The sequence below is a fragment of the Hippopotamus amphibius genome, chromosome 9, assembly GCF_030028045.1.
Source record: "Hippopotamus amphibius kiboko isolate mHipAmp2 chromosome 9, mHipAmp2.hap2, whole genome shotgun sequence".
Lineage (NCBI taxonomy): Eukaryota > Metazoa > Chordata > Mammalia > Artiodactyla > Hippopotamidae > Hippopotamus > Hippopotamus amphibius.
In genome coordinates this window covers 91,694,458-91,707,370 of record NC_080194.1, presented here as the reverse complement: position 1 = coordinate 91,707,370, position 12,913 = coordinate 91,694,458, and the positions used below count along the sequence as shown (strand labels likewise).

At 44.8% G+C, this 12,913-nt stretch overlaps 1 protein-coding gene across 12 annotated transcripts in view; it reads right to left on the bottom strand.

Annotated features, from left to right (window-relative positions):
* Nucleotides 1-443: 443 nt before the first annotated feature.
* The window catches only part of TMPRSS13 (transmembrane serine protease 13), a 40,102-nt gene continuing 27,632 nt past the window's right edge, over nucleotides 444-12,913 (bottom strand). For 7 of the 12 annotated variants that reach the window (XM_057748597.1, XM_057748600.1, XM_057748599.1 and 4 more), the window contains one exon: nucleotides 444-12,842. In XM_057748597.1, the coding sequence (XP_057604580.1) occupies nucleotides 12,816-12,842 (27 nt within the window). In that variant the 3' untranslated portion in view covers nucleotides 444-12,815. The remainder of the gene's footprint in view (nucleotides 12,843-12,913) is intronic. The other 5 variants (XM_057748598.1, XM_057748601.1, XM_057748603.1 and 2 more) reach the window with 3 other exon arrangements.

Sequence of the window (12,913 nt, the reverse complement as noted above, 5' to 3'; positions counted from 1 at the left end):
CTCTGCATTCTTCAAACAATGTTCCTCCTGCCTCAGGAGGAAAAAGAGGTAGGAGAGCAATAAACTGAGGTAGAAAGCCAGAAACACTCTTGTGTGGTGTGGTCAGGTATGGACAAAGAATGCCCCCTGCCTGCCGTATCAGCAAACAGAGGATGTTGCAGCCATCAAGCCATCAGCCACTGCAGCCACCTCCCTCGAAGGTGTGCCCCGAGGGAACTCAGGATGGAGACAAACAGGCTGCCTGCCACCACGCCATCAGCCACGTACCCTCCCCCCCGCCCCCCTCCCACAATGGTGCACCCTGCGGGGATTCAGGATGGAAAAGAGCAGGATACTGGCCCTGACAGTGGAGCTGTATATCAAAGGAATGATTTCATTAAGTCTGACTCTTGCATCTTCCCATACATAGAAAAGTGCTGAATTCATTAACTTGAGCTGTTTGTTTTTTCTTTAATTAACAAGAATCTTTTGATGTTACAACTACCAGGGTTTTGTTTCAAAAACTCCTATACATTCTGGTTCTTCCCTGTCTTCCGACCTTAAGTCCTCGGCAAGTCTGCGGAATAAAACATAATTCTCAGCTTTCAGGTTGTGCTTTTTTTTCCAGTTGACAGTGGGAAATGGCAGTAGATTCTCCTGGCAAGTTGGTTCTCACTGAAGGTGGAACAACAGACAGAAACCTTCTCTGCCTGGAACACACTTTCTCCTACTGAAACTGAGCAAAGGCTTGTGTGTCTATGGTGCAGAAAGCCAAACTCTGACAGCAGAAGTTTGCATCAAAGTAAGGATTTATTGCAGGGCACCGAGCACAAACTTCAGATTCACTTCCACTTGATCTTTGAGCTAGCGGTTTTTAAAAAAGGAGAACAAAGAGACTGAGATTAATCATCATCTTGTGATATTTCTTAATCATAGTTTCAGGAGTCAGGATGCCGCTGGTTTACAATTGTCTGGCCAGGTGGTCCACGGCTTGGGGATCTGTTAGCTCAAGTTGCCCTGGAGGAGCAAGCTGAGTTTGTACTTTAACGATGGTACCTATAATAGCAATTTTAGTATATTAATGACATTATTGACAATGAAATGCAGCAGGATGCTGCAGGGCCCTCCTCAAAAGCCCTCCGTGTTCCCTGATTCTTGTTTGTAGAAAAGGCTTTAGTTTCCTAGGCCTTCCTTGAGTTCCAAAGAACAGACTCAAGTAGGTCCTAATTAGGGAAGTGAGGGAATGCAGAAACAAAAGAAAAGCAGTCAAGCAAGAAAGTAATGATAACAGTTCAGTGATAGAGCAGAGTCCTAGTTCCTCCTCAAGGGATATACAGAACAGTCCGACACAAGCCTTTGAGTTGTTCTGCAGAAACTAAGCCCCTATGTGGGTAGAGGATGGTGACTACATGCTGACCACAAGCATGTAGACCCCAGAATGGTCGGAACCAGAAGGATGATGATTAAGATTCTTTGAATACCACCCTATTACCTCACCAGCAGCAGTCAGAAGAAAGTCCATCAGCTGCACCCCTCACCCCAAATGTTGCCATTAAAAACTCTTGCCTGAAAACCATTAAGGAGTTCAGGTCTTTTGAGCATGAGCTGTCATTCTCCTTGCTCGGTGCCCTGCAATAAACACTGTACTTTCCTTCACCACAACCTGGTGTCAGTAGATTGGCTTCGCTATGCAGTGGGCAAGCAGACACAGGTTTGGTTCAGAAACAGCAATAGCAATTTTAGTATATTAACTATGTTATTGACAACAGTACTTTTAGTCTGACTCTGATTATTGTTCAGTTAGCACAGAACTGAGGTCAGAGGGGACAAAAAAAGGAATAAAGTTTTGGATAGAGAGATGAATCATAAACTTGGTTTTAGCGGGACTTGGTTTCACTACTCTTTGTCTAGTTAATGCCTACCCACTCTTCAGATCTAGACTCTAACATCTCTTTTTCCAGGAAACCTTCCCTGATTTCCTTACCATTCCCATCACCATCACAAGACCAGGGCAGAGTCTAATTATAAGTGGTGATAAAATAAAATTATTTTAAGGCAGGGAAAGAAAAAAATCTAACATAAAATTGTCTCTGCTATTCGAGCCACTTTAGTGTGCATTGTGCATCTACACTATACATTAATTAGATTCCCCTTAGATGACACAGGAATGCCTATTAGCCAAGAAAAAAAGAAAAGGAAAGAAAAGAAATTTCCTCCTGGTGCCATTGAGTTACCTCCTTAGGAGATAACATTCCTTCCTTAATCCTGTGAGGGGTCACAATGACCAACTACTCACCTTGCTGGACTGTGTAAACTGTCAGTATATTACTCTGATGTATAATCCTTTAACATATAAGCCTTTGTCTAATAGTGGTGTTGGGTGGGGAGTGGGGAACAGTCCTCAGAGCTTTTGGAAAGATTCTCTCCCAGGTTATAATCCTCAGACTGGTGCAAATAAAATTTTCCATTTCTTTCTTAGATTGTTGATTAATTTTTCATCAACATTTTTCATATCTTTGTATAACTTTTCTTCACATACAACAGAATTTTTTAAAAATGTATGTTTGAGTCCCTGAGAGCTGTGATCATATGGAATTTCTCTCAGTTCCATCCCTACCTGCTTCATGGTAGATGCTCAGAAATATTTGTTAAATGAATAAATGAACCCCTCGTGAGTGTTGACATCTCACATATACATACAGGTATTCATGTAAGAACACATTCATGTGTACTTTTATGTCTGCCTTTAGCATTCCTTGAAGCATGGGGTAACAGACTTAGACACTGTGCAGATATGGAAGTTAATTAAACTCTTCTGAGAAACAATTTAGCATTTTGGATAAATATGTAGACAACCCTACTTATAGGAATTTACCCTTAGGAGATCATTGCTTCAGAGTGAAGCATGCACAAAGAAATCTATGGCATTAGTGTTTATAATATCAAAATCTGGAAACTACTTAAACATCCACTGACAGATTAAGTAAATCGATACATCTATACAAGGGCATATTCTACAACCACTAAAAATGATAATATCCAACCCCTTGGGGAAGGTTTTTCTCTCTTATTGTTGAGAAAAAGGAAATCAAGATGCAAAATAATCTGTATAATATGATCCCACTCATATAAAATTGTAGATCTCTCTATGGATGCATAGAGAGAGTCCTAGAAAGATTTTACCCAAGTGCGAATCATATTTACTTCTGGGTGGTGGGATTTAAAGTGATTTTTACTTTCTTCTTTGCAGTTGTACCTACTATTATAATAGTTGTTGAGAGATTAAATGAGATAATAAAATATGTGATGATGTGGAGAGTTTATGCTTGGCAAATAAATGGTACCCTTTACATTATTTTTACAATTTTGGGGATTGTTTGGATTTTTTCAAATGCTTCTGTAGTGAGAGTTAAATTACAAAATTACAAAAACAATCAAACTTTTAAAAAAAGACCAGAGTAGAAAGGGACAGGGAGGGGACACCGTGATATAGGTGTGTATCCTCCACTCCAACCGCAAGTCCTGCTCCCAGCACTTAATGTAGTCCTTGTACTAGTGAGTGATTGTCTGTTGAATTCAACAGAATTTGGAGCATCTATTAGTCCAATTAGAAGGATTATCAGAGAAGAATCCAATGGAGTTCTAATCTCTAGCCCCAACCACAAAGCAGACCCCACCTAGACTTCATCTCCATTACTGAAGCTATTGGCCATGCTTCTCCAATTCTGGGCAGAATGATGGAAGTGTTTGTAAGGAGACTTAGAGCACTCACCTGGGCTGCATCAAGCCCAGGAAGTTAAGAAAATGCAAATTCCCCACCACTCTTCTTTCTCCCCCCCCCAACTGAGCTCTTCATTAAACTGCATTTAAGTTAGTATCCCTCTTCTTCCACAAGACGGAACAGCACCACATAAAGCTGCCAGCCTTAGTCCCCTTCACAAAAGAGATTGTTCACTTTTCCCTGAAAGTGAGTAGTGAGGGTAAGGTTCCAGTTCTAGAGGAATTTCCAGAAAGTGGCTATCCAAAACCAATATCTGTGGATTTCCCCTTTTTGGCTTGCTGTGTGGTCTAATGCAGCAGTCCTCAAAGTGTGATCTGAGGACCCCTGAAGGTGCCTGAGACATTTTCAGGGGATCAGCAGTGTCAAAACTATTTTCTTAATAATGCTATGATGTCATTTGCCTTTTTCACTGTGTTGACATTTACCAATGGTACAAAAGCAATGGTGCGTGAAACTACAGCCTCCTTACCATGAATCAAGGCCAGGCCACCAAACTGTGCGTAGTCACCAGCACACACCTGCCAGTTTCATTTAAGAACATCTTTGATGAAGTGGTAGACCTTATGAATTATTGAAAAGTATTCCTTTTATTTAATCTCAATCCTGAATACATCTTTTTAATATTCAGTGTGAAAAAATGGGAAGTATGCACAAAGCACTAAGGTTGTCTCCAGGAAAAGCCTTGTATTGGGTTGACCAAGAAGTTTGGGTTTTTCTGTAACGGCTTATGGGAATGAATTTTTGGCCAACCCAGTATTCTTGAGCTGCAAGCTGAACTAGCCACTTTTTTCCATGAAATACCATTTTTCTTTGAATGAAGATTGACCGAGAAATGACTATTCAGACTTGATATTGGCAATCATTTTCTCAAAAATGAACAAAATGAGCTTGTCACAGCAAGGACAGGACAGCAACAGACAATATTTGTGGGTAAGGACAGAATTTAAACTCTCAATTGAAAATTAGGGTGTTGGAAAATTTTCATCTTTCCCCATGAGCTTGACTGATTTCCAATCCTTAAACACTTTTCTGAGAGATCAGCGGTAATATTAATACATGTTGTTTTTGATGTTATGTAATGAAATGTGTCAGCATGTCCAAGATGTTCGTAACTCACAATCAGTATTTTTCAAATGATAAATACATGATGCTACAAGATTAGGCATGGGTAAACAGACCCATTCAGAATGCAACACAGACCAAGAGATTTTAATGTAACTGAGTAAAAAAGTTCATTGATAGGTTTTAGACTCCACACTGCAACTGACCTTTAAGAAACTGCCACTTGTCAAGTGTGAGTACAGCAAGGATCAAAAAATATAGCCACAATTATCTGAAAAGGCTGATAAAATATGTTTCCTCTTTCCAACTCTATCTGTATGATATTGAATTCTTCAGATATTTCGACCCAAACAACGTGTCACAACAGATTGAACACGGAAGCAAAAATGAGAATCCAGCTATTTTATTAAGCCAGACATTAGAGTTGCAGAAATGGAAAACAATGCCACTCTTCTGCCTTTTTTTTGTTTAGAAAGTATCATTTCAATAAAAACATTATTTTTGTTTACCTTTAAGTACTCAGCTATAAATGTAATGAAATAGGAACAGATTCTGTATTGCTAAAAACTATAAAAGCTAGATGAAGGATATCAAGGAAAATCTAAATAAATGGAGAGACATATTGTGTTCATGGTTTGGAAGACTCAATAGTTAACATGTTGGACTTCCCTGGTGGCACAGTGGTTAAGAATCTGCCTGCCAATGCAGAGGACATGGGTTTAATCCCTGTTCTGGGAAGATCCCACATGCCACAGAGCAACTAAGGCCATGTGCCATAACTACTGAGCCTGCGCTCTAGAGCCCACAAGCCACAGCTACTGAAGCCCACATGCCTAGAGCCCATGCTCCGCAACAAGAGAAGCCACCGCAGTGAGAAGCCTGCGTGCTGCAGCGAAGAGTAACTCCCGCTCACTGCAACTAGAGGAAGCCCACATGCAGCAACAAAGACTCAACGCAGCCAATAAGTAAATAAATAAGTAAATGAATTTTTTAAAAAATAGTTATGTTAATTCTCTCCAAATTGATTCTAGATTTAAAGCAATCCCAATCAAAATTCCAACAGCCTTCTTTAAAGGTATAAGTAAGCTGGTTCTAAAACTTATACGGAAATGTAAAGAGCTAGAATAACCAAAATAATGTTGAAAAGAACAAATTTGAAGGATTTACCCTACCCAACTTTAAGACATACTATAGAGCTGCAGTAATTTAGACAGGGTGGCATTGATGAAGGATAGACACACAGATCAATGGAAGAGAATAGAAAGTCTAAAAATATACTTGCACAAATATGCTCAATTGATTTTTGAAAAAAAGCAAAGGGAATTGGATGAGAAAAGTACAGTCTTTATGACAAATGGTGCTAGAACAACTGGGCATCTATTTGCAAACAAATGAAGACATAGACAAAAAATGAACCTCAATCTGTAACTCAATGGTGTCCAAAAAGTAACTCCAAATGGATTGTAGGTCCAAGTGTAAAACATAAAACAATAAAATCCTTAAGAGAAAATATCAGAAAAAAATCTTCTTGAGCTTGGATTTGGCCAAGCACTCTTAGCACAATCTTAAAAGAAAAGAAAAACAAAACCGATAAACTGGAATTCACCAACTTAAAAACTTTTGCTCTGTAAGGACACAAGAGAACGAAAAGACAAGCCACATGGGGAGAATATATTTACAAGTCATATATTCATCAAAGACTAGTATCTGGAATATATAAAGAACCCTCAAAACTCAATAGTAAGAAACAACCCAACAAACAGGCAAAAAATCTGAACAGACGGGTCACTGAAGAGGGCAGGTAGATGGCAGATAACATATAAAAAATGCTCAGCATCATTAGTCATTAGAGACCTGCAAACCGAAACCACAATGAGACAGCACTGCACATCTGCTAGAGGGGCTACAATGAAAAATACTGACAACACCAAGAACTGGTGCGGGTACGGAACAATTGGAACTCTTACATCGCAGGTGTGAATGCAAAATGGGACAGCCCCTCTGAAAACAGCCTGGCAATTTCTTATAGAGTTAAACATAGGATAACCATAATCTCACCTAAAGCAATTTATCCTAGAGTAATGAAAACTTAGGTTCACATGAACATCTGTACACGGTCATTGAGATCTATGCTTATCTTGAATTCTGCCGTGATCTCATCGGGAAAGACAGCTTTAAGCCCACAGGGAATTTACTGACCCCCAAAGGGAATTTATTGACCTTTGTGCAGTGTTCACAAGAGAGACAGGCCTGAGTTGTCTGCAAGGAGAAGGGCTTTGGGGGATGAAGAGAGGGGAGCAGCCTGGGCCTGACCTGGGGAGAGGGGGGGCCTTGAGACTAGGGGTACAGAGAGCAGCGGGTGTGTGGGCCTCTCCCTTCACCCGTAAAATCCCCTGAGAGTCCCCGTTACAGCTGCAGACCGAGCACCCCACCTGGAGAGTGGTAGACACGCTCTCCTGGGGCTGAGCTTCCTGGGGAAGAACATTATGAGAGATGTTTTCCAGCCAGGCTGCTGCAGTTCAAAGTCAGATCTTAATCTGCTTTTAAAAAGAAACATGACATTTCTTATACTTTAATGACATGGAGTAAATTCCTACTGGCTCCACCAGTGTTAGGTGGAAAACCCAGGGGTAGAGGAGATGACCCAGGGTGAGCATTTACCCTGAGGAGAGAGCTGAAGTCTGGTGTCCTGGGGACACCATTTACAGAGCTTGTAGAAGACAGAAGGAACAGCAAGAGGGCCGGTGGGGAACTGGGAGAGCTGGATACCACAGAAGCCATGGCAATTTCACAAAGTAGGAAGTACTCAGTAGTTAAATGTTGCAATTCCAGAGCTCTAGTAAGATGAGGACTAAAAAGCTTCCATCAGATCTGGCAACATAGTGGTTCACTGACGTGATGGGGCAGGAGCCAGATGGCCATGGATGGGAGAGTCCACGAGGAACAAGGATGTGTGTCCCCTCACAGCCCTGAACTGTCATCTCCTTTGGCTGAGCAGTCAGATGCCACCAGAGCAGGACCAGGGACAGGAAGCCATCCTGGTCCCATCAGTGATGAGACAGCAGAGTGAGTTCAATTCAGTGAATCTCCATGACTTAGAGAAGCCACCTACCGCAGGGGAAAGCCATCTACCCCAGATGGTAGTGTCATCTCCATGCAGGACCATCCATTGCTATGAGACTAAGAGGAAAGTTTATGCAGAGAAATGGCAAATTTCCTAAGCCCTGAAGATGTATCCAAATTTCCCTCTCCTATTTCACTTGTTGGGTGAAGGGATGCAGAGGTGAAGGATCTGGCCCATTTGTTGCAAATTCAGCATGTGTTGAGAGGTCATAATATGTCAGTCACTTTGCCCCATGTGTTTACACGCATCCTCCCACTTAATCCTGCAACAATGTGTGGGCTAGATACACCCATCTCACACAGGAGGAAACACAGATTGTCTTGCCTAAGACCACAGAGCCAAACAAGTGGCTGAGCTGGAATTTGCACCTCCAGGTTGCTTTGATTTCAGCTCCAGGGCTCTCTCCACTGCGACATAGTGTAATTAGGAGGAATTATTCAAAGAAGATTCCCAGCTCCTTCCCTGTATGAAGAGTGAAGAAATTCTGGGACTTGGGACTTGGACAGAGGAGACAGCTCATTATACCCACAGATTTCGCTGGCAGGAACTGAGCTTGGAAGACCAAAGACCAAGCCATACTCCCCCCTTCTCAAAGGACTCATCTAACAAAGACTCCTGCCTGGACCATCCCAGTGGCTTATTTACAGAGCACGGCCCTCCATGTTCCCTGGGTGGGCCCACCGTAAGACCAGTGTGGAGGTAACTCCCTGGGTGGGTGGTAGCTTCCAAGGAACAGGAAGCCTGGGCCAGTGCAGAGGAGGTAGGGAATGAGTGGCACACGCCTCTCAGAGTCACCCACCCACATTGAGGAGACACGGAGGCATCCTGGGGCCACAGTGGGTCATGGCATAGGAGGGCCTCCCAGAAACCATCCACTTGGGACGGGGGTGGGGGAGGTGCCGGGGGCCTCCTCCCATCCATGATGCATTTGTCCTAGGTTCTAGAAACTGCATGGTCTAAGGCTCTGGTCCATGTGACACTCTGAGGGATGTGCCCATCCTCCTCCGGGGAGGTGTCCCACCCTGCCCCCCCACAGCACAGGCCTGGTGGAGAATGGAAAGAGCCACAGAGCCAGACGGCAGACCCCATGAGGTGGCAGCTAGGAAGACTCCACCTGCTTTTAAAGCAGCTTTTAAAATCAGACAGCCTGGATTCAAAGTCCAGCTCTGCCACTTAGTAGCTGTTAGTTTGGGGGAAGCTTATTTCACTTCTCCTGGCCTTGTGTCCTCAGCCGTAAAATAGAGCTAATACCAATGCCTACTTCATGCTCACAGGAGATAGTACACAACAGGTGCTCAGCACAGCATCTGGCACACAGCACACATTCAGCAAAGGCTCGCGATGACTGCCATTATCCTCACCATCAATGTGACGAGGAGCTCTCCGTGTGCACTTCCCAATGTCCTCCCAACTGCATCAGGACATCAGCTAAGCAATTATGGGAAACAATAGCTCTTGGGAATCTAACCAAACCCCAGAGGCAGCTGGATGGGCAAGGAGGCTGAAACTGGCTCCTCCTCCAAAGAGGCATCCTCATCTGCCCCGCCTCCCACACAGTCACGTCATCCTCCCCCTTTCCCCAGGGAAATTCCAGGGAAATTCAGCCATCAACAAAGTTGACAAAGCCAGAGAATTTGACTGGTACCCGGAGATTCCTGGGATCCCAGGACCATAGGACAGTGTCACCAGCAACACCTCCCGTCAGTACACACACCCATCTCCCTGGAGATGCTGGATCACTTTCGGAATTTCCATCTCTCACTCTCCATGATTTTTATAGCCTCTATAGATGTCCTGGGCCTAAGGAATATTTTTCTCTTCCCATCTAGATACTGCTTTTTCTCTTACCTCCGCCCAACACACACACCTCTGCACCCCTGCGAATCAATTTCTGCCCTAAGAAGCCAAGAGAGGAGGGAAAGTGTCTGTTCCTAAGGAAAAAGGAACAGAAATGGCCTAAACCCTAACTCTCTTCCCCAAGGCCTGGCTTCTGGGTTGTGACCAGCTTCCTCTGGGGGGCAGAGATGGCCAGTTATCTTCCAAAACAAGTGTTCACTCTTGCATGGGAATTGCCCGGGGATTGACTTTCTTAGTGCCTTTCCCACTTGGCCTAGGTGCTACCATGCGACATGTTGACACCCATAAAATATGAGTGAAAATGATGTGTATCACTTCTGAGCCAGTGCATTTAACAAGTGGATGTGCTTTCTTCATCTTTTCTTCCCTTTGTCCACTGGTTGGAAGCAGATGACAAAGTCACTAGGCTGAAAGAATCTGGGTCCCTGAAAAATCATGTGGAAGAAAGCCTCCCATCGGTCAGACACCCTCATTGGACTGTTAGGTAGGTGAGAAATAAACTTTGACTGGGTCAAGCCACTGAGACTGTGGGAAACTGTGGGATCTATGACAGCAGTTGTGTTACCCCTACTGCTAATACAGTAAGCCTGGCACCTGCCCTCTCCCCTTGCTTTGTCATGCAGGTGGAGCAAGAAAATAATTGGAGGAAGGATTTCCCCTGGCACTGACAGGGGAGATTAAACAATCTTGGGGTGTCCAAAGGTCAGGCCCATGGGGGCAGGCCTGGAGAATTCTGTGCTCGTGGCTAGAGGCATGAGTGTGTGTGGTGAGGGAGCTGGGGTTGCTGGGCAGTCATCGTGGGATCATAATGGTTGAGGTCAGTACGTTAAATGCAGGAAAAGTACGTGCAGAGCAAGAAGGGCTAGATTTCTCAGAAAAGGTCACTGGGACTGCCCATCTAATTCTCCTAGAAACAGGTGAGTAAGCATTGGGGCTTCTTTGTAAACATGCCTTTTGCTGAGCTGGCAAAGTCAGAGGAAGAGAGAAAAAGGACAGGCACTGGACTTCTCTTCCCCCAACCCATCTACTCGGTGAAGACCCACCTACCCTGTGAAGCCTTCTCTGACCTCTCTAGGTGCGGCTGCTGGCTGTGTTCCAAGCATGATGTCCACACTGAATCACAGCTTCCATCACGCTGGGTCATGACCATGAGTTCCTGAAGACCATTGTGGTTTTTGTACCTCCTGGCCTTGGCACAAGTTCCTCGTACGGAGCAGGCACCCATATGGTGGTGAACAAATAAATAAATGAATGTATGATTAAATGAGCAGAACCCAAAGCCAAGGAACCAGAACTAAGAACCAAAACTGGGGATGTCTGGACACCTGAGTGGATAATCTGTTTTCTACCTAGGGTACCATTAAAATATCCAATGACAAATTTTTCAGGTCACACAACTTTTATTGCTGAAGATCACTGCTGGGGATGCTGTGGACGTGAATGTTGCTGTCCCCCAAACCCTAGCCTTGAAAACACATCACTAGCCCCCTCAGATCCTGCCCAGACACACTAGCCAACTCCAGCTGCTCTTCCAGATCAGGCTACCTCCCGAGCGGCCGCCTGCCTCAGCTGGTCTGGGGTGATCTGCTCAGACCCCACCTCCAGGAGTCGTAGCACCACCAGACAGGCCCAAGGAAGGTAGGAGAATGAAATTGTGGGAGGATCAGGTGCCCCAGAGAAAAGGATGGGGAAGGTCCAGGATCTCAGCTGCCACAGAGGCCAGATACACTGATGCCCCGCAGGAGGGGCAACTAGGATCCTTCAGAAAAGCAGTTTGGAGGGCCTGGGGACAGAGCCAGCTTTGTCTCCGAGGCAGTTTTCATGGCAACACTGTGTCTGAGAAGGTGAAAGACGATGAAAGCTAAGAAGAAACTCCAAAGTCCCAGGACAGCCCTGGGTACCAGAGATGCCTGTCCATAGGGATTTTCCCAGGCTCCAGGGCCAACAGAGAAGCAGCATCAGTTCCTTCACGCTCCTGTGGTCCTTGGATGCAGCAACAGTCGTGGCTCTCTTTGTGATGGGTCTGCCCACCAGCCTAAGTGGATTTGCTTCCCTGAGTATCTCAAAGGGCCCCTTCTTCCAGCCCCTTGAGGGCAGGACCATTCTGCAGGACTCCAGAGGGGCACAGCTGCCAGGAGTCCCTTGGAGTTCTTGTGGTGACTGATGTCAGCTCTCTTGGCTCCTGGATTTTCTTTTTTTTAATTTTTATTGGAGTATAGTTGATTTACAATGTTGTGTTAGTTTCAGGTGTACAGCAAAGTAAATCAGTTATACATATACATATATCCACTCTTTTTTTAGATTCTTTTGCTCCTGGAATTTTTGGAGAATCTTTAAAAACAGATCTACTTCTATATCTTGAATATAAAAATAAAATGAAATGAAATTTGCCTCCAGCAGCCTGTGACCAAATGAGGACAATGAGCCCTGTCCCAGATTGTCAGTGTGGACAGTCATGGTGCAGCCCCCTCCACATCCGCAGCCCCAGCAGGAGGGCTGAGAGGGGGAAGGACGCGCAGAAGGTCGGTGGGAATATCTTCCCGCTAGGGACAGTCCAGGCATTCCATGAAACCTGTTACTGTCCCTTGACGGCAGTGATGGCTGGGCCACCAGGGGGTGCTGCCCATTCTGGACTAGTCTCCAAGTCAAGGTCAGAGAAGCAAGAATTCCTGATGTGACCTTCCAGGCCCTTCCCTGGGCTCTACCTCCTCCATCCGTTATGGACACCCCTGTGGGAACCTCCATGGTGCTCAGTTATCTTCAGGTGCTGTCCAGCCTGGGGTTTGGGAAGAGCTGACAACTCTCCTGGTTTCTGAAGACCTTGGGGAAGCAGTGACACTCACATGTACCCATGCACACACGTGTGTGTATTCACAGAGGCAGCAGACCGTGGAGGCAGCAATAACGATGGTGTCTGGTGGCCTTTGGCCCAGAGGATGGTATGTATGGCCCGGTCACTTTGGCCAGAGTCTTTACAGCAGCCCGTGCCGCGAGGTGGAGCAGGGCAGCTGCTTAAGATTTCCGGAAGCGCACCTCACTCTGAGGAAGAGAAGAGAGAGAACAGGGTGAGTGTGGGCTGGTGTGCCCAGAACATAGATGCTGAAGGTGGG